Source organism: Cotesia glomerata, linkage group LG2 (assembly GCF_020080835.1).
Source record: "Cotesia glomerata isolate CgM1 linkage group LG2, MPM_Cglom_v2.3, whole genome shotgun sequence".
NCBI lineage: Eukaryota > Metazoa > Arthropoda > Insecta > Hymenoptera > Braconidae > Cotesia > Cotesia glomerata.
In genome coordinates, this window is record NC_058159.1 from 17,166,908 (window position 1) to 17,189,353 (window position 22,446).

Sequence of the window (22,446 nt, forward strand, 5' to 3'; positions counted from 1 at the left end):
CTATAAAAATATGTTTGATATAAGCCACAATATTGATTAGTTAACTATCAAATAATTATTTAACGTTTACCTTTTATCACTTCAATAATTGTTGAATCTAACGCATTATAGTGAATACTCTTACCTTCGGGCTTTTTTATTTTTGACTTACCACCCTTGTAGTTGCTATTAAGTAGTGTTTCCTTTTCAAATAATGCCACAACTAAGGCAATTCCTATCGATGTAAATGTAGTTTTGATTTTATGCAATCCCACTGCTCTCTGGTTACGTAAATTTTACTTCCATTTTTTCCTATTTCCTTGTGTAAAATATAAATAATGATTAATAATAATTGATATAAACCCATTAATACTAAATTAAAATGAAAAATAATATACTAAATCAGGATCCATATTTTCAACTTCTTCGGGCTTACTAGTACTTGCTTGACATTTATGATCTTTTTTTCGTTGACTATTAGTAAGAAAACTTTTCATCTCCGCTAAAGCTAAACATACACGAACAAAATTATACTTGTATTTAAACATGTGTTAAATATTAAAATACTGTAGATGATAAGTACCTGCACTCAAGTCATGTTTTGTTACGAACTGATTTGGAGAAGTTTGAGTTTGTAGTGGTCTACCAATGTCAGAAGAAGAGGAGGTCTTAGCTTCGGAGGATGATGGGAGACTTCCTTTATTATTTAATCCACTTTCGACGTCTACAATTTCTAAAGAGTCAGAGTTTGACTTCTTCTTTTCATTAACACTAAAAATAGTCGGCGAAATCTTCGTACTAATGTCATCATCTTGGAGTTGGATGACTTCAGATACTTCTACGTCAGATTTACGATTATTCTGAAACTAATTGAACTATTAATATTTATTCACTGTTGGCTCATACTTACATAAAATATTTTTCAAATAAAGTCTGATAAAATAATTATAAAAAGATCCTATGAAAGCATTACTTGAACTTGATCATCGTCTAGAGAATTATCGCTAAAGTTAATTTTTTTAGCCGCTGATGGCTCAGAATTGTCAACCTGAAAATGAATATCGTTAGTTCTGTGAGTAATGTATTTTGTTATTATCGTCTTATACGTTTTAATTCAATTTTTTTTTAACAATAATACTTAAAAAACAAAATTGCTTAATTTTACCTGATTGGTTTTACGTTTGAAAGAATGAGCATTGTTAGACATAGTTAGATCATCATCATCATCCTCCTGATTATGACAGTCACCATCGATAACTTTTATTGGAGATTTGATTCCATCAAGGGTCTCAAGTTTTTTTTCCAACACTTCAATCGATTCTAAATAAAAAACAAATACAATTGGTGATATTGTTATAAATTTTATGTAATACAACTTCACTAAAATCAAGTAGTAAAACAACATGAATATTTTTCTAATCTAAATGACTTTAAAAATTCACCTGAGACTGCAATGATCATTGCATTAAAACATTCCCACCCACCAAGGGGTTATTTCTTAGAATCACGCCACTCTACTACATATACTTTGTCAGGCTCTTCTAAATCATTTTTAAATTTTACATAATCCAATTCTTTTATCTATTTAACGTTGATTCCAACTGTGTATTTTTTATCATCGGGTCCTCCTATCCACTTGAGTAAAGCAAAAAGTTTTTTGGACATCCTGTAGACATATATGTGGAAGTAATATGCATATATGTAGATATATATGTACAAATAGTAATCGCTATTGTTTTAGGTTATTCTAACATGTTATTTGTTTTTACATGTAACAAATATTATTTTAGGTATTTATTTAGTTATATTTTTCATTTCACGAATCCTAAATATTATTTTATTTATATTTATTGATGCACAGTACTATCGCAATTACTTTATATTATTAAATCGTATGATTTACATGTAATTATGATAAATTTATACTATTCAGAAGCAACGAAAATTAATATAATTATTTTTCTAGAATTAGTTAATAACTTACGTTCTCAAATTACAATTAATTGGATTTTTTACTTATATTGTCTTGATAATCTTTCTGCTTGCGATCGTCTAGCGGTCAAAAGGAATTGCTGTGAGTTGAGTGTAAATCTAAGTTGTTACCTTTACATCCCGCTTCACTGCTACCAACTTAAGGTTTTATTTATTTTTTTTTTTAGAGGGACTATGAAACATTTTTCGTAATTTTTAATTAAAATAAGAACACATATTTTAAAAATAAATAATTATTTTATTTATACTTGCTTCATTTTTTTTTTTTTTTTTTCAGTCCTTCATAATTGTTTAATAGGTTCACTATTATGACTCCCACGATAAATGTTACCGACAGTCATTCTTTGATCGTCAAAAAATTGAGCTATATTAATTTTTTTTCGCATTTTTTAAACGTGATTCTAATTATCATCATCTTGTTATGATTTATTATGTTTATCGGTCTTAATGGTTTTTATTTTTGGATGATAACCCGGGAAAAAATTTTTCCATGCAATTTAAAGAACTTACATAAAATTTAAATAAATTATATGAAATTTAAATAAATTATATGAAATTTAAATAAACTATATAAAATTTAAATAAATTAAGGTAAAAGCCCCAATAGATGATCATGTACCAGTATATGATCACTCCATGTATTTGCATACCTATATTTGTGAATATAGATATACAAATACATGGAGTGATCATATACTGGTACGTGATCATCTATTGGGGCTTTTACCTTATATAAAATTTTAAAAAATTACATAAAATTCAAATCAAGTATATAAAATTTCACAAAATTTTGTATAAATTATCTAACGGTTATTTGATAATATTTTATAAAATTTCATACAAATTAAAAAAATTTAATTTAACTTCATAGAAATATATAAAAAATTTTTTCCAACGAGGATATATAATTAGTTCCATTAATTGAAAATTCTGTCTAACAAATTCATTGAATTAGTTAGTTTAAAAAGTTTTTATTTTACAAAAGTATTGGAGTTCTAACAGCTTAAATTTTATTGCCGTAGAAAATACAAATCATCGCCATACTGACTTTTATTAAACTAGCTGTTACTCGCCCTGTCATTTTTCGCGAGGTTACATATGACCACGTATTTAGTCAATGTAGACAGTTATCGAGTTATTTATAAAATATTTTCTACGTTAAATTCAACGTCACAATAATACTTTCTGTGTATAATTAATATTTAATTTCATGGATTCTTTATCAAACAAACGGAAACGAGGTCCATATAAAAAATTTCTCAATCACGGCAGTACTGATAAAATTCCTCGGCGAACTTTGAATTACTGGAAATCCAGACAAAATCGCTCTGAATGTTTTTGCTCGTAAGTTTACAATGATGGAAGTTCTCTATGAATACTATTAAGTTGATCATATTTTTGTATTTAACAGAGGTGAAAACTCCAACGTACACATAATTTCTGATAGTGAATCGTCATCTGAGTTATGCAAATATATTTTCTACTCCAACTCTGTTCATTCCAACACTGATAGAAGGATTTGCTTATATTTAATAACTTTTATTAACTGAATAGATGATTTTTTAATATCATAAGATTTAATAAATATTTATTAACAATTAATAATTATTTATAAATGGTTAATGAATATTTGTTAACTGTTAACAAATATTTATTTAAAATAAAAAGCAAAAATAGCAATTTTCTTTTGACACTTTTTATAACCCTGTAGCTGGAGTACATGATAATAATTCAATTCACTAAATAAATTAACGGTTGCAATATTTAAAAATATAAAAGATAATTATGAGCTGTGATAGGATTTGGTATCCACAGATTCGGTAGAATCTGGCGCTAAGTTCCGTTCAAATCCGTTGTAAACGGAGCGCCAGACTACCTACTGTGTTTACTGTAAGCAGAACGGTATTTCGAGGTTGCAAAATTTTATTTAATTATATGGATCTCCTTTTTCCAAAATGATATATTATAAAAGTAATTTATACTTTATTTTACTGATATTAATTAATTATAATCAATTATAACACTTAATTCACTTAAAATTATTAAATTTTATCAGCACAAACTATAGTAAGCCCAGAAATTTCGATCCTGACTTTTTTTCGATGGGGAATATCAGCGCCACAGACTAGATAAAATAAAAATGTGTAGTCATCCTTCCTATAGACACGCAACTACAGTAAAAAAAAGTGATTCATAGCTTGCATCTATGGCTGCCAGGGTGCACTGGAATTACATCTACATAAACTGTAGCTTCAAGGGGATAGTTTGCAGTACAAAATGCAGTCAACACGAGATTTAAATTGTTATCAATTGTAAATTTTCATTATAATTACAAAAAGTACTAAAATCCGAATAAAAACAGTTTCACTGTAAAAAAGTCGCGCCAAGTCCACGTTCATAAGACTATTAGGAAAAAAAATTTTTTTTTTCTTTACAAAAAGATACAAAATAAAAAAATTAAAAAATCCGAGTAACCGATATGATTGTTTATGATTTTCGGAAATTAAAAAAAATTTTATTGTAAATTTAAAAATTGAAAAAAAAATTTTAGAACGTACTTGGTGTGCGTCATTGTGTGTTTCAATTTTTTTAAAGTCCTAGTAAATAGATTTTACGAATTTCATTAAAAGTAAAATATTTTGTAACCGCGCACACTAAATACGTTCTAAAATTTTTTTTTAATTTTTAAATTTACAATAAAATTTTTTTTAATTTCCGAAAATCATAAACAATCATATCGGTTACTCGGATTTTTTAATTTTTTTATTTTGTATCTTTTTGTAAAGAAAAAAAAAATTTTTTTTCCTAATAGTCTTCCCGGGAAAAAATGATCAGGACTGATCAGACCTGTTCATATCTGATCAGGCCTGAAATTAGACCTGAGCAGACCTGTTCATATCTGATCAGGCCTGAAATTAGACCTGAGCAGGCCTGTTCATGTATGATCAGGCCTGAAATTATACCTGATCAGACCTGTTCATGCCTGCTCATGCCTGTTCATGTCTGAAGCATTAAATACGCTCAGACCTGATCAGACCTGTTCATGCCTGCTCATGTCTGTTCATGTCTGAAGCGTTAAATACGTTCAGATCTGATCAGACCTGTTCATGCCTGCTCATGTCTGTTCATGTCTGAAGCCTTAAATACGCTCAGACCTGATCAGACCTGTCCATGTCTGATATCTAGCCAACACTGAGAGACAATTTTATTTAATAGTAATGAAATTTTATTACTATTTAATAAAACGTTTATTTGGCTAATCCCAAATAAAAATTTATTAAATATTAATTAAATTTCCTTAAATACTAATAAAAATTTTATTAAATACTAATAAATGTTTCTTAGTATGTAATGAATATTTATCTACATGTAATATAAAGAAAATTCACTAATCAACTAACTAACAAGTATTGATCAGTAATTAATTGAATAAATAATTAAGTAAAATTGAATTTTGTCGGAACTATATTTTGAAATACAAAGTCTACAACTGTTGTTATCCGAGTGGATGTTAATTTTTATGCACTTAAATTTAAAAATTTCACAAATGAATCGATAAGAGTTAGACATTATTTAATAAAATGAAAACAGAAGCAGAAAACCAGACAATGTAGGGACTCATTTGTTAAAAATAAAGACTATGATTTCATAAATTAAATCGAATATTTATTTATTTTTATTATTTAAAATCTCTACATGTGATTCGTCATGAAGTAAACAAATAGGTTAGGTTAGGATGTCTTGTTAAAAAATCTTAATACTATTTATTAAAAGACTTTACTGTGAAAATATATTTGAATATATTATAATTAATTGATGAATATTAATTTTTTTTTTTTTGAGATTATTTCTTTTAATGACTTAATATTCGTATTAATGACAGCAAACGAAAGCGTCGTTCGTGGTTATTTTAATAAACACATATTAGTATTTAAGAAAATTTTATTAAATACTTATGAAATTTTATTAAATACTAATATAATTTTATTTATATGAAATATAATTTTATTAATATTAACTAAATTTTTTTTCAAGTCCAAATAAACTGTTTTATTACTATTGAATAAAATTCTCTCTCAGTGTAGAACCATATGTTAATGGAGCGAAAAAAATACATAGCCGTTCCGAATAAATCACTGTAATATATGATTAATTATTAATAATTAATAAATTAGGTATAGAACTCCGTTAACTATAAGGATAAATCACGTATAAAATTTGAATTACTTGAAGTAGCTCGAAAGATACTCTCAAGTTAAGATGAATCATTTGGTCAAGAGGTAAAGTGTCAGTCTGAAGAGCGCGAGGTGTACGGTTCGAATCCCCGTTGGCACCGATTTTTTTTTTTTTATGGACCTGATCGAGTCAGACATGAACAGATCTGATCAGACCTGAACATGCCTGGCCAGGTCTGATCAGACCCGGTCATTTTTCATACCTGATCAGACCTGAAGACTCATGCCTGTTCATGTCTGATCAGATCTGATCATTTTTTCCCGGGTTATGAACGTGGACTTGGCGCGACTTTTTTACAGTGAAACTGTTTTTATTCGGATTTTATAATAAACGTTATTATAATGTGTCAAAAATAGTTTACTTTGCTCATACATGAGGCACCATCTATTAGACGTTTAAAGTAATTACTAGGCCTCTAGAGTAGTCTCTTACATTGTGACATACTCACTCTTGATTATAGCTCTGTACCGATCACACGTACATCTAGAAGTTCTGTGTACAAGACATAATAAAGCTGCAACTACATATAGACGTTTATATATTCAAAGTGTTATATTATTACTAGAATAGCCATCCTTCCTATTTTCCACAAATTATTATAAAAGTCGTTCAGGTTAAGGACCCTTCACGCATAGGACGTGTTTTCTTATCTCGAAAGGGATTAGAAAAAGGATTGGCTTTGTGTAGTGCAACGAATTGTGCATAAAGAGTTTTTTTTTGAAAGGCTTAAGCTTTTTAAAATTTGAAGAAAATCAAATAAACTGGTAAGTTTTTGATTTTTTATCCTAAGAAGTGCATTTTGGACGCTAAATTTAGCTGAAATTAAAACTAAAAGAAATTAAAATTTAGAAGATTTTTAATTTAAAAGAAGTTGTAATTTTAGAAGAAAATAAATTTAGATGAAATTAAATTTAAAATAAATTAAAATTTAGAAGATTTTTAATTTAAAAGAAGTTGAAATTTTAGAAGAAAATAAATTTAGATGAAAATTAAATTTAATAGAAATTAAATTTTAGAAGAATTTTAATTTAAAAGAAGTTGAAATTAAAGAAAAAAATAAATAAATAAATTTAGATGAAATTGATTTTAGAAGAAATTAAAAAAAAATTATTTTTCTTTGTTGCTTGAGGAAAATTATTTAAAAAAAAAAAAAATTTTTTTTTTACTGTTGTGTATGTTACACAAAGTCAAGTTTAAACTTTTTGAAGCCGCCTGGCTCGAGTAATATTATATAGCTATACACATTGTGTTAGTTGTATATATCATAGAACAAAAGCGCGCTTGTCGCGTACAAGTTAGACGGTTTACGACTCTCAGATTCTGAGAATCGGATATCGATGTATATATTTTAGACGAAAAATAATATTGCTCTCAAGAAAATAAATAGAGTAATACAGTTGAAGTAGTTGACTTGTTTAAGATATAGTTGGTTTTGTAAGATTGATAATAATTATAGTTTAAAATTATAATTATTTTAAGATAAGAAGGAAATTTTAGAAGTTTAAACTTGAAATAAATATTTACCGAAATAAATATTTATAAACTATATCTTGACATTAAATTTAGTTATTACGTAGTCTTTTTAAAAGACTGCAAATATATAAATAAAAAAAATTAGGAAAACTGTTGACCCTGAAGGCCATCCCTGCAACTTCCCGCTAATTCCATACTTAGGCGCTTAAAATTGCTCCAATGGCGTTTTTGAGCTCTTCGAGCTCAAAAATACAATTTATGGGTTATTTTGAACTCTCCACGCTCAAAGAGATTGTTTTCCTATGCTTTTGAGCTCTTCGAGCTCAAAAGTCTGATAGGGATTTGATGACACTATTTTTTGAATTTTTAAACCGCAATAACTTTTGAATGAGTAAACCGATTTTCACGCGGTTGGCAGCATTTGACGCAGTTTTTTAAGCCTCACAAAGAATTTAAAATTTTAAATTGATCGCGCTAGGAATTTTGGAGTTATTCCGAAATAACACTTTTTTCGGTTTTCTTTCGTTCACGATATCTCTCGAACGAATTAACCGATTTTGACCGGACTGGTGGCGATCAACGTGGTTTTTTGAGGTTAAGAGCTGATTAGTTTTTGGAATTGAACTATTAAGCCATTTAAAAGTTATTCCAAAAAAACCACATTTGAAAAAATTTTTTTTTCAGTTTTTTGAAGATTTCTCAAAATCTATTGATCTGAATCGGTCCAAATAGTTTTCAAAATCTAAGTTTGATCAAGCTTTTTCGAATGGCACCAACCGCGATGAAATCGGTCAAGCCGTTCAAAAGTTATAAGCGGTTCACATACTTTCACACACACACACACACACACACACACACACACACACACACACACACACACACACACACACACACACACACACACACACACACACACACACACACACACACACACACACACATACACACACACACACACATACATACAGACGCCGTGACAACCTCGCGGGGATAGTCAGGGAAGCTTCCTGTGACCTTCAAACGTCGAGATCTGATGAAAACTCGGTTTTTGCAAAACGGGGTGAAAACAATAACTTCCCGATTTTTGAAAATCTTCGATTTTCGTAGCGGGAAGTTAATAATAACTAATTTAATAATTGTCTCAAAGTAAAGTCTGTAGTACAGCACTAAGCTTTGTTTCAATTTAATCGGTTGTTACTCTGGTGTGTGATTTGTATGTCGCACGTGTACGTACGGCCATCCCCGAACGTTTCAACGATCTGTGCCGTTTGTCACGAGGTGGGAGGGAGCACGTGTACCATGCTGTTGCATGCGGGGGTTACAGCTGATTTCACTTTTTATTTACAACTTGCAGTGCAGTTTTGAATAGGGGTGAAATATCAGTCTCTGATAAGTTTGGTATCCCTGTTTAAAAATATTCATTGAAAAAAATTAAAAAAATTCTCTCCATTCAAATTATATATCTATAGATATATACTGAGCAATTGAAATCAATTGGAATTATTGAAAAAAATTCAAATCTCATGACAGTGAATTTTTTTTAATGAATATTTTTAATCAGGGATGTTTCAGATTGTTCATAATTAGAAGTTTACTGATATCTAGAAGATATGAACAAAGGAACAATTAATGAGCAGAACGATAAACATAGGCTCGATAATAATGAGACTGAAGATACTAAATCTGAGACGTCAGACAAAAATTTAAAAACAGGTAATTTTGTTTTTAAATTTATTTTAGAAGTGGATCCAAATATTTAGAAGTTATCAATAGATGATACTTTAGAAGTTCTATAGATGTGTCACAGTGTTTACACGCTGTGGCATTTCCCGCCGGGCTTGAGCACACTGGTGGGAGGCTCCACCAGATGGCGGTACTTTCCGATCTGACAATAGAAAGTTTATTAGGAATAAGATTTAGTTTTAAGTTAATATTGTTTGTATAGATTTTATTTCAGCCCAGAAGGCGATCAGGATGGTCGCCGGTGATTGAAATTAGCGTAATTAACTTTGAGATTTAACTTAAAGAATTTAATTTGTTTAATTAATTTAATTTATTAAATTAGATGGGGCTCCAGTGAGTGGCCGACGGGCCTGAGAATACTCGAGGCCCCTAGTCTGGAGCAGACGAGCCTGACGCTCAGCTCAAATTTATCTTTTAAACTCACGTTTGATTTTGAATTATTAAATAACTACCTAAACAATGATTATGATTATTGTCGAAATGTTATGGCATGCGGATGCCGGCTCGATTTGCGCTTCGGGGGAGAATTACTCAGTATTCGGTGGAATTGGAAATTTTGGAAAAAGAACGGTACCGGCGGTAGCCCGAGTCGACGGGAAGTCCCTCATGAGGGCAGGTCGGTAGCCGCAGCTGGCAGCATGCTGCCGGCGGAATAGATAGTTAGTCACAGGCGTGATATTAGATTGCAAGCACCAGTGTGGTCAAGCCATTCAATTTTGGTATAATAATTTGCAATTGCTGTTTAAGTTGCTCAACAATTCGTTATTAAGTTACTATTTGGTTTGTTTGAGACTTAATTTGGTGATTTTGGCTGATCGTATTAACGCATTCTGGTAAGCTCTTGAATATTATTCCACCGCGGTAATTACTGAGATTCTCCCGGGCGGGAACCGGCGCCGGTTTTCCACGTGAGGCCGCCATCTTGACCACGTGGCTGACACGTAATGAATTAATTATAGTGAGCAATTTGATAAGAAAATTAAATTCAGTTATATTCAAACGTGGGCTAATTTGTTTGTTAAAATTAAAGAAAGGCCTTTCGGGAAAATCTCACGGCGGCTGATTGCCTAATCGCGTCCTGTGACTCGCGTTAATTTGTTACGTAAGTACTTGAGCCAAAATTGGTACTGCGGTATTTTTGTGATTATTATTTCCCACGCGACATATTATTGTTATATTTATAATTTGTACAGCGTGATTCACGATTGATATTGTTAATTATTAATCATTACAATCGTTATTTGGAGCGTGATTAACAATTAATATTACTAAATATTAATTGATGTTGCAATTATTGTTTGGATTTAATTTACAAATAATATAGATAAATATTGTTTGGTTACTTTTACAACTATCATTTTGCGATTGATGACATCAGGCGTCGAGTATTATGAGTATCATTTTAGTTTAATTCATAAGTATTATTGATCATCAAAGCGATTATTATTTTGCGTTATTTATGATTACTATTATTAAATGTTAATTGCCATCACAGGTATTATTTTCAAGCGCAAATCTTATTTAATATTATTAAATCTCGATTATTGTTAAGATTATTAATTTATTGCGAGTGTTATTATTTCCGAGCGCAATAATATTATATTTTAAGTTGAATAGAAAGTTATTTGTTAATCAAAAATTTCACAAAGGATTTATTTGTAATATGAAATAGACTTAAGTTGGCCCACGGAGGATCTCAGTGATTTAAACCTCTTAGGCCTTAATCTAAATAAATTTATAGATAAGAATTTATTTTGAACTATTTCATTTTTCTTTAAATATTTTCTTAGATTAATTCCTTTGTGCTAACTATTTGACTTTCCTGTGTTCTTTCCTGCAACTCATCTTCCTATCTTACCTAGTTATCATAAAATAGTATTTTATAATTAATTCTTTATTATTTCCGATTCTGAGGTCCATTCTAATCCTAACCTTGATTTCCTCGTGGCTTATTTTTCACTCATACTGATTTAAATCGTTAATTGACCGTCCGGCGCGGCCCCTGGAATTGTTATTATTTTTGGTAATTTTTCACAAAAATTACCTGGCGTCCAAATGTGCACTAACCCAGCCTGAGGGGTTTCCGGGTTAATTTATTATATATTTAAAAGGGCGAGCGTAAAATACCCTACCCAGACGATATCTCTGCCATCGGTCGAATTTAGTTAAATTCTGGGGAAAAGTATTGTTACAGATGTTTAGAAGTTCTCTAGATGTTGAGAAGTTCTATAGATGTTTAGAAGTTTTATAGATGTTTAGAAGTTCTGTAGATGTTTAGAAGTTTTATAGATGATTAGAAGTTACGTTTATTTAATTAATCGTAAAATAAAATCCAAACTAAAAATAAAATTATTTTATTTATAAAGGGCCTGGAGTATCTGAAAGCCCAGCAATGTCGACAACTACTCCTTCAATTACAACGCAGTCAAAAATTACTGCAAGTCAGACGAGTACACCAACGACTCAGTCAATTGCTGCTTTTCAGACGAGTACACCAACAACTCTGTCAAGCACCTTTGAAAATCCACCGATTTTCACAACAACTCAATCGAGTGGCAGCAGTGGTAGTACCCCTACCACTGAACAGACTGTACAACAAGAACTACTACAGTTCCTTTGTAAACAGCGCGAAAACATCGAGCTTCAAAACAAAGGTTTTGAGGCAATGAAAACCTTGATGAGCCTAATTAATAAGACATCTGAAAATTTATTGGCTGCAGAACGGCTTCGAATGCAAGGTACTCGAGGTAATTTACTTAACTCGATCACTTTTCTAGACGAAAGTTCAACTCATACGGGCATTGGAATAGATGCTCAATCCAGCCCGCAAGATATTAACATAGAAGTAACTAAGGCTCTTAATGCTTCGATTACTGCTTTAAAAAGTACATTAGAGTCAAACAAAAAATCTCAAAATTATCAGGTACCAAGAAAGTATACTCTTAATTCAGATAGTGACATCAATATTTGGATGGATAAACTTAAATCTGAATTATCATCAAAAGATCTATTAGATGTTATTGACCCAACGGTCATTGGTCCTGATAATTTAGAAGTACAAACAATTACAAAAAGAAAGCAAGCAGTAAGAGAAATCATTACTAGCCATTTAGATGATAAATACTATAAGAGGGTTCTCACTATAACAGACCCTATTGTGGTAATATTAAGTCTAAAAGAAGCTAAGAGGGTCAAAAAGAATGTCACTCACACTTCTGTTAGAACGAAGCTGTACGGCATGAGACTGAAACCAAAAGAGAGTATTGATGACTTCTGGAATAAATTCGACAACACCATCGTTGAATACGAGAGCTATGATAACCCAGTACCTCTGACGGATGAAGAGAAACGATTAGCTTTTTACCAAGCTGTCAGTTAAGTAATTCCAGAAGCCCGCCGAACTGCTGATTTATTGCATAGGCAATTTAAAGGCAGATCAATGACTCTGGTTGAGTTGAGGTCTCATTTGCTGCAGCTGGAAGCTGAGAAGAAGTCAGAAACTTCTCAAGAACAAGACGCGTGTGCAAACCAAGCAAAACGGTTTAAATCACACTATGACAACTGTTATAGATGCAATAAGACGGGTCACTACGTCAAACAGTGTCCTTTAGCAGCAACTAGTGAATGGTACTGTTATATTTGTAAAGTGATCACTGATCACAATACAAATTCTTGTCCAAAAATGAGGACAGTCAAAATTCAGGCAGGTCTGACTACAGACGTGGTCGTGGTCGTGGTAGAGGTAGAGGTAGAGGTAGAGGTGCTTTTAGAAGAGGTACGTTCTTCAAATGAGGTATTGGTGGCAAATCCAAAGAATACACCAAATCCAAGTCGAAGACGTTCAAAAAGCAAGCAGCCCCACCAAAGGATGGAGATAAAAAGAAACCACAAGCACGACAAGCAGGTATGAATTTTGAAAATATAAATAATGTAGATAATATTACGTTTATTGCGGACTCAGGCGCAACTGAGCATATAATTAACAAGAGTTTGATTTTAAGTAATTTTAAACATTGCACAGGCGAGGTAATTAAAAGTGCAAATAAAAATAAGTCAGCTGACATAGTAATAGATGGAGTCGGTGACCTTTACTTAAAATCAAATCTTAGCAAAATAAAATTAACGAACGTATTATCTGCAGAAAATATCGCAAATAATTTAATTTCTCTTAGACGATTTGTAGATGCTGGATTAGGAATATTTTTAGATGATAAAAAATTAGAAATATTCGATAAAGAAACAGGTGAAATATGTTTAACAGGAAAGTATGTTAAACCTAACTGGCTTGTTACCTTTGAGGTAAAATATGCTGAGGAGGTTAATAGGCCAGATTACACAACGTACTCTTGTACTGCTGAAATTATTTCTCCAAATGAATTTTCCGAACAATCTCAGACGGTACCTGTTGATTTAAATTTGCAAAAGATGGAGGGAGATTTAGATGTTTCCTCTCATAAATCAACATCATCTGAGCTTGGGAGGGAGAGTAAGAAGAAAAGTCTTTTGGAGAAAGATAGAAGTAATATAGAAGCAGAAATCACAGATTTTTTATTAGATTAACAAACTTTAATTAGAAGAATTTTAGATTTTAATTCAGCTGATGCTCTAGAAGAATTTAATAATATTAAAAGTGCTGAAAATAATATACAACAATTAAAAATAATAAAAATAGATGAAGGTATGTTATGGCACATAAGACTAGGTCATCCAAGCTTGAATTATCTAAAAGAACTTAAAAAATCTGAGCAGTCGTTGTGTAATCTAAACTTTAAAGAAAATATTTTAGATTGTGTAACCTGTATTCTAGCTAAGATGGAAAAATTACTCTTTAAAGAATCTAGACTAATAGCAGATAGACCGTTACACACAATTCATGTGGACACTATGGGACAATTTGAAATAAATTCGTTCCCAGGTGCTTACAAATACATTATTGTGTTTTTAGATGATTTTTCTAGATTTGCAAAAATTTATTCTATTAAAAATAAAAATGAAGCTGCTAGTTGTTTAGAAAGCTTCATAAATACAACTAGAAATTTATTAGGTAAAAATGATAAAGTGTGCTATATCAGAACTGATAATGCTAGGGAGTTTACGGGAGGTGATTTTGTAGATGTTATGCATAAAGAAAAAATAGAATCAGATTATGCACCACCGTATACTCCAGAGTTAAATGGTAAAGCCGAGAGATTTAATAAAACAATACAACAGAAAATTAGAGCGTTATTATTTGACTCTGGCCTGCCTAAATCGATGTGGATATTGGCAGCTGAAACAGCTGTTAATATGTACAATCGAACACCTCACAAAACCAATGATTTTGTATCACCATTAAATAAACTCAATGCAAAGATTAGCACACATATGAATAAAATTAGAAGGTTTGGATGTTTAGCTTATGTTAAACTTCCAATATCAGAAAATAAATTTTCTGAAAGAGCAATAAGATCCATACTGGTAGGTTACTCACGTACTGGTTATGTATTGTGGGAGCCGACCTCTGGAAAATTCTTAAATTCAAGACATGTCAGATTTAATGAAAAACTAGTTTATAAGGATATTTACAAAACAAAAGATTTAGAAGTTGAAGATTCTCCAACAATTGAAAAACAAAAAGATGTAGAAGTAGATGATAATTCAATTGATGGGAAAATAGATTCTGAATCTTCTGATGCAAATACTCCTGTAACAATAAACTCTAAAGATAAACTAGTTAATTCAGACAAATCTAAAAAGCGTAAATTAGATGATAATGTATCAATTGATACCAAATTTAAGAAGTTGAGAGCTTCAAAAAGAATACCAAAACCCAAGATAGAAGATAACTTCGTTTATGCCAAAACAATAAAAAAGTTCACGATTGTAGATGAAGAAGATTTTATACATGCTATGCTTTCTTCTATCAACAAGGATCCCAGTAATTACAAAGAGTGTTTACTGCGGGAAGACTGTGTTGATTGGATGAAAGCAGTTAAAGAAGAATTAAAATCAATAGATGATAACAAAGTCTACAATTTAGTTAAAAGACCTGTAGATGCTAATGTAGTGAACTCTAAATGGGTTTTTAAAACCAAAATTGGCAAAACTGGAGAAACCATCTATAAAGCTAGAGTGGTTGTAAGAGGTTTTCTAGATGTAAACGAGTATGAGCTGAAAGAAACTTATGCTCCAGTCTCAAGACTTCCAGTAATCAGATTAGCACTAGCAATCATAAATAAACTTGATTTAGACAAATGGATGTAAAAACTGCCTTTCTGTATGGGACTCTGGAAAAAGCAATTTTTATAGAGATTCCAGAAGGCTATGATTGCAGTGATGAAATCAGAGAAAAGATGGTCTGGAAGCTTGAAAAATCTCTTTATGGATTGAGGATCAGTCCTAAGAGATGAAACAAAAAGTTCACTGAAGAAGCACTGAAACTAGGTTTGGAGAATGATCTAAACGAGCCATGCTTATTTACTTGGAGAAAAGATGGAAAAATTGTCATCGTAATCCTATACGCAGATGATATGATTGCAGCTAGCAATGTACCCGAAAAATTAAATGAAATTATAAATCATTTCAGTAACGTTTTCGAAATGAAAATTTTGGGAGAACCGGAGAATTTTCTTGGGATGAAAATTCACCGTGATAGAAATGAATGTGAAATGTCTATTACACAGCCTGAGTACACTGAAAAGATCCTAGAACGTTTCGATCTGAAAGAATGTAATGCTCAAGACACATCCATGATAACTAGACAAGTCAAAAATAGAAACAATAAAAACATAGGAAAATTAGATGATTCCAATGTTCCAGCTAATGCACCTTATAGAGAGGCTATAGGGAGTCTGTTGTATCTTGCTGGTGCAACCAGACCAGATATAACATATGCTGTAAATTTATTGTCTAGAAGACAGAATAATCCAATCAAAGGAGATTGGACTGAAGTCAAAAGAATTTTCAGATATCTTAGAGGAAAAACTGATTTGGGTTTGTACTATAGAGGTAAAACCGAAATTATGGAAGCTATGACTGACACTAGCTTCAGAGATCGTGAAAATTCGACTTCGACAAGTGGTTACATCATCCAAGTGTACGGCGATACAGTAGCTTGGAAAAGCCACAAACAGTCCTCTCCTGCTACATCAACTTGTCAAGCAGAATATCTTGCCATGAGCGAATCTTGTAAGGAAATGATTTCCTTGGATAAAGCGATTAGAGATATAATAGGTAAAACTATGTATCCAGTCACTATTAGATGTGATAATAAATCAGCCAGTGACTGTACTCAAATGGAGGGAAGTCACAAATTGAAAGATGTTGATGATGACGTTGAGCTTATCAAATCCAATCTCGCTGAAAGAGAAAGAACAGGCAAGAAACCTCAAATGGCTGAAACTCATGGTGATTTTGTTAAATCATGTGTCTTGGCGGGCAAAATAAAGGTCAAATGGATATCCACTAAAGAAAATATTGCGGATATTATGACTAAACCTTTACCCTCTACATCACATATCAAACTCAGAAATAAAATGATGAATTTAGATGTTAAATATAGATGTTGATTTTAGATGTTAAATATAGATGTTATATAGAAGATTCAAACTAATAAGTTTAATCATATAATTAATTAATATTTACAGAAGTTAATATTCAATCTTAGCAGAGTGTGCAGCGGAGAAAATCAAAGAAGTTCAAGGACCTTGTTCTTAATTGGAACTTCAGATAAAGACTTTACCTTTTTTTTATTAATATTTAATATTAGATGTGTTCATGATCGTTAATCGATTTTAGATCTAATTTTTGAAATTATATGTTATTCATTATATTTAAAATATGTATGTGCAAAGGGAGGAAGTGTCAGAAATAGTTAACTTTGCTCATACATGAGGCACCATCTATTAGACGTTTAAAGTAATTACTAGGCCTCTAGAGTAGTCTCTTACATTGTGACATACTCACTCTTGACTATAGCTCTGTACCGATCACACGTACATCTAGAAGTTCTGTGTACAAGACATAATGAAGCTGCAACTTCATATAGACGTATATATAATCAAAGTGTTATATTATTACTAGAATAGCCATCCTTCCTATTTTCCACAAATTATTATAAAAGTCCTTCATAATGTAATATAATTAATGCAAATAATTTATAAAGATGATTTTTATTTATAAGCAATATTCATACTATATGACATTGCAAGCGAAACAGATTCACTCAACAAAATATTTATTAACTATTAATAAATATTTATTAACTATTAATAAATATTTATAAACTATTATTAATTGTACTTTACTCCCAAATGAACATTTGTTAAATGTTAAAAAATATTTATTAAAATTTAATAAATTAAATAATTGGCTTCAAATAATTTAATTTATTAATAGTTAATAAATCTTTCTATCAATGAAATTATATTGAATTACGATTTATTTTCATAATACTAACCCTGATTAAGAAATCTAATTTGAAATGATTTAAAATGATTTGAAATGATTTAAAAGCATCGGATTTTAATACTATATAGATATACTATTAACATGAAGGTTATCATTCCAAATCATCTTTCTGAATCAGGGAAGGCTGCTCACGAGAACATTTGAATTATATATTTTAGCTTTTTATAAATTTAGGCTGGTGAAGATAATACTGTTTTAATGGTATCCGATATGCTACAAAATACTAACTCGTCGGAAGCAATGTCCGTAGGACATACAGAAGCAGAATCAAACTTTAATCGATCATTTGACACAAACCTAGTAAGTCTTGTAATCAATTTTTTAATCCCATTAAAAGTTATATATACAATATGGTTTATTTCTATTATAAAACTTGGATTTGTTGTAGGACAATAGCTATGTCGATTCGGAGCATGACACCATAGCATTTTCAAGCTGTGATGAGTCAAGTGATAGTTCAATGAGACATTATACTATCGATAGCAATGATGAGTCTTCAGATGAATCAGTTGATTGGAATTTTGATTGTAGTAACCCGAATGAAACTTTATTATGTGATCAATTTTTTAAAAATGCCCCAGCAGAAGAAGATGAGCAGAGTGAGGAAAGCTTTGACAACTCGACACACGAAGAATTAATGATTGAAAAATATACAAAGGAAGTCATGATTCGATCGTTACTAATACTTGCTTTTAAACTGAAGTTAAGGGGGTATTCTGGTTTAGAAGCCTAAATTTTAGGCATTTTTCAAACTAACATAAAAAAAAAATTAAGAACATTTTTATTATCGGTTTTTTTATATGATGTTTATTAACGTTTCAAGAATATAAAAAAAAATTGAAAAAAAAAAAAAAATGATAAATTGGACAAATTACAGGTCGGTGAAGTGGGGGCTACAAAAAAAACGGTGCACCCTGGTTGACATGATTCCAGCCCTTGTAGTGATCTGAAACAAAAAAATTTGAAAAATTCTCAATCTGTAAAGATGTCGCTATCGCGTTGACCTTAGTCAAGAAAAAAAAAAAATTCACAAAATGGCGTCGACATGAAATATCAATTTTTTTTTACCCCCTTTTTTTGACCTTTTCGAATTTTTTAAAAATACTCCAAATTGAAATTTTTTAAAATCAAAAACAGACGCGATAGAGAGATATATAAAGAAGATTCCCACTAAATTTCAAAAGAATCGGTCGGGTAGAACTTGAGATATCATGTCAACCACTTCAAAAAAAGTAGTTTTGAGAAAAACGCGTTTAAAGTTTGAGAAACAATTATAGTAGAATAACTCGTATAATAACATTCAATACTCACTTTGGATTAATCGGCGATTCCAGATCCATACATTGGGCCTTCCTCAACTTCATATTCGATGTTTTGTGAAGTTCTTTCAGCTAATCGAGCTGTTCTGCCTTCTTTGGAAGCAGCAGTAGCTCGTAGCTCAGAGCGCTCAATCCGAACTTCGTTACGTCTGATAGCAAATGAATGAGCTTCAGTACCAACGGTGATGCCCATAAGTTCCATCATTTTTAAGATGGGTAAATAACCTTCATTAAAAATGGCAACAGCTAAATAATTCGCAATTTGAATTGTTTGAGATCCAGCGTGAATATGCTTGGGAGCAAAAGTCCATATTAATGAATTGAGCGATTCATTGTTATTTTGAGTTTCGGATCCCAAACATCGATGTAGTAAATCGCCTTGGCAACAGCCTTGACAAAACTAGATTTTACGACAGTATCGATAACTTTTTTACTGTATTTACCAATAAGGGTTGTAACGCCAAAAAGTGAAGTAAACCCTCGCTTCTTCCAGGTGCCATCTCCAGAAACCGTCAAGTGTTTTGGATTTTCATTAGGCTCAAATTCTGATAATAATTCTTGCTCTTCTTTTTACAGCTTTTGATATTAGCTGATCGTAAATTGCACTTGCGGCTGTATGTAAATTATCAAGACAACTGTAGTAAGTACTGATACATAAACCTTTGCATATATCCATGACACTACAAAAAATATTTATTCCTTCTCTTCCTACTCCTAAAAGTCTCATAGCTGTAACGATCCGGCGATTAATTTCATAAGCTTTGTTCACCAACGGACATGATTGAATGTATCGAACATTTTCACAACTGCACTGTAATGTAATTTTAAATCCTAAACCGCGTGGTGCCGTTTGAGAAAATTTAATTTCTTCTTTGCAGGTAGCACACACAATTAAAGTTGAGAGAGTTTGAAAAACTGAGAAAAATTCAGAAGACAGTACCCAAAATTTTTGTTAATAACTATTTCCTCATCTCCAAACTTTTTTAACTTTGCTGCGGAAGCACTCGTATAACTACAATCTTTTTCAGCGGTAAATTGATTTGATGAAAATCGTTTCTTCTTGTGCCTATCTGGACGACTACTGCTCCCCCGCGCACTTTTCTATCCATTTTTAAGCAAATAAAAAAACAAAATTTATTATTTCACAAAACTATCCACAGAGCACTTGTCTACTTCGCTTCAAGATTGAAACTAAACTGAACAGAATAATAAATGATAAACAATATCAACATTATAACTTTCGCATTGAACAGTTCCTGGTATATTTAGTATGTATATTCCTAGTATATTAAGTATGTATAAAGGTATATATAGAAGCATAAAAATATATATTGAATATATATGAAGGCTTATGTCGAAAACAAAAGAGTTCTTGGAAAGAACGAGTGCTCAAGTCTTCCAGGAACTGCCACTGTTCATTGTGTGATTCGCGACGATCGGCCGGCTTAGATGCTGCGTCACAAAATCGACTGTATCTTCGAAAATAATTCGAATTTTGAAAAATCCATTTAAGGACATATTTTTAAGGGTCTAAACTTTGAAAATATGCAAAAAAAAATCGATTTTTTCAAATTTCTAGACCAGAATACCCCCTTAAATGTTACAAATGAGGCGGCAGAAAATGTGATAAAATTAACTGACATAATAAAGGGTGAATCTTTGGGTTTGGGGACATCGTATCCTCTAAAAAAGATAATCAATTACTTTTCTACACCAATAGAAATTCATCACTTATGTCCAAGTTGTTCTTCCTACATTGGAAAAGAATGTAATGTTGAAAAACCAAATGATAATGGTGATAATGCAGGAGAAATATTAAAATGTTTAATATGTATCAAAGATATCAATGTTTATGATAATTGCTTGTCTGGTAATATATTTTTGTACTTATCATTAGCTAAACAGCTGAAAGATACTTTCGGACTTTATCACGATACTTTAATTTATAAGAATCCACAAAATAAAACAACTTCTTATGCAATTGAAGACATTTGTGATGGTAAGCTGTATGGAACTCCTACTTTTGAAGAAAATTATGAAAGTACAATTAGTCTTAATTTCAGCGTAGATGGGGCTCCATTATTCAAAAGCTCGAATACCTCCATAACACCTATCGTTTGTATAATTAATGAATTAGAAATTCAAATTTGCAAAAAACACCTTTTTCTCTGCAGCTTGTACACTGGATCCACGAAGCCAAAAATGAACGAATATATCAAGTCATTTGTTTCAGAAGCAATATCTTTGAACAATGATGGTTTCGAATATACTTATAATGGAATAAAGTATCGTAGAAAATGTCGAATATTAATGGGAATATGTGATTCAGTCAAGCGTTCGATGTTCTTCACTGTTTCGTGGTTCATATGGATGTGGTCTCTGTAAACATGAAGGACAAATAAAGCCAAAAGGCAATGGGCATGTCCGAGTCTACCCGATCGATGATGAAGGTAATGCTTTTGGTGAAAGTCTTAGGTCTCATTATGAAACATTGCAACATGCAACAGTAGGCGCTAAAGGCATCAAGCAACGTTCCAATTTGTGTGATATTCCAAATTTCGACATAATCCACAACTTAGACGTCGATTGGATGCATTGCGTTCCCCTTGGAGTTTGTCGACAGTTTGCGAAACTTTGGTTTGACACCAACAACCACGGTAAAGAATATTATTTCAGTGAATTTCTAACAAAAATCGATGATTATCTACTCTCTGTGAAACCTTCCAAAGACATTTCTAGAACACTAAGAAAAATGTCCGAAAGATCGCATTGGAAGGCACACGAATGGGTTGCATGGCTTCTATACTTTAGTTTACCGATTTTAAAATTGATATTCTCAAAAAAATATATTGACCATTGGAGCTTACTAGTTGATGCAATTGCAATTTTATTGAAATCATCAATACTAGAAATCGAAGTTTACTATGCTCGACGATGTATATTTAAATTCGTAAAAGATATTGAAATATTGTATGGCATCGAGAATATCTCATTTAATGTACATTTGCTCACACATTTACCTCAAAGTGTCTTGAATTGGGGTCCATTCGAAACGCATAGAGCATTTATTTATGAAGATTATTACCAGGTTATACTAAATTTTGTGAAGAGTTCCAATGCAGCGAATCTTCAAATTTTAGAGTCGTTTCGATCTAAACTTGCTTTTGAGAAACTACTTGCATTATATAAGCCTCAATTATCATTTGACCAACTCAAATATTTGAATGAAACTCTCAATTTGAAGAAATGATCAAAG

The 22,446-nt window shown here is 31.3% G+C and overlaps 1 protein-coding gene and 1 long non-coding RNA gene across 2 annotated transcripts; one reads left to right on the forward strand and one right to left on the reverse strand.

Moving 5' to 3' along the window:
* Nucleotides 1-235: 235 nt before the first annotated feature.
* Nucleotides 236-2,129, reverse strand: LOC123258904. Its single transcript, XR_006508165.1, has 6 exons — nucleotides 1,964-2,129; nucleotides 1,422-1,645; nucleotides 1,145-1,299; nucleotides 563-1,027; nucleotides 378-487; nucleotides 236-298 (listed from the first exon to the last, which is right to left on the reverse strand). It is a non-coding gene; the product is annotated as an uncharacterized LOC123258904 (long non-coding RNA).
* A 15,732-nt stretch (nucleotides 2,130-17,861) lies between these two features.
* Nucleotides 17,862-18,604, forward strand: LOC123258893. Its single transcript, XM_044719161.1, has 2 exons — nucleotides 17,862-18,171; nucleotides 18,260-18,604. The coding sequence occupies exons 1-2, from the start codon at nucleotides 18,070-18,072 to the stop codon at nucleotides 18,602-18,604; spliced, it is 447 nt and encodes a 148-aa protein (XP_044575096.1). The 5' UTR covers nucleotides 17,862-18,069.
* The last annotated feature ends 3,842 nt before the right edge of the window (nucleotides 18,605-22,446 follow it).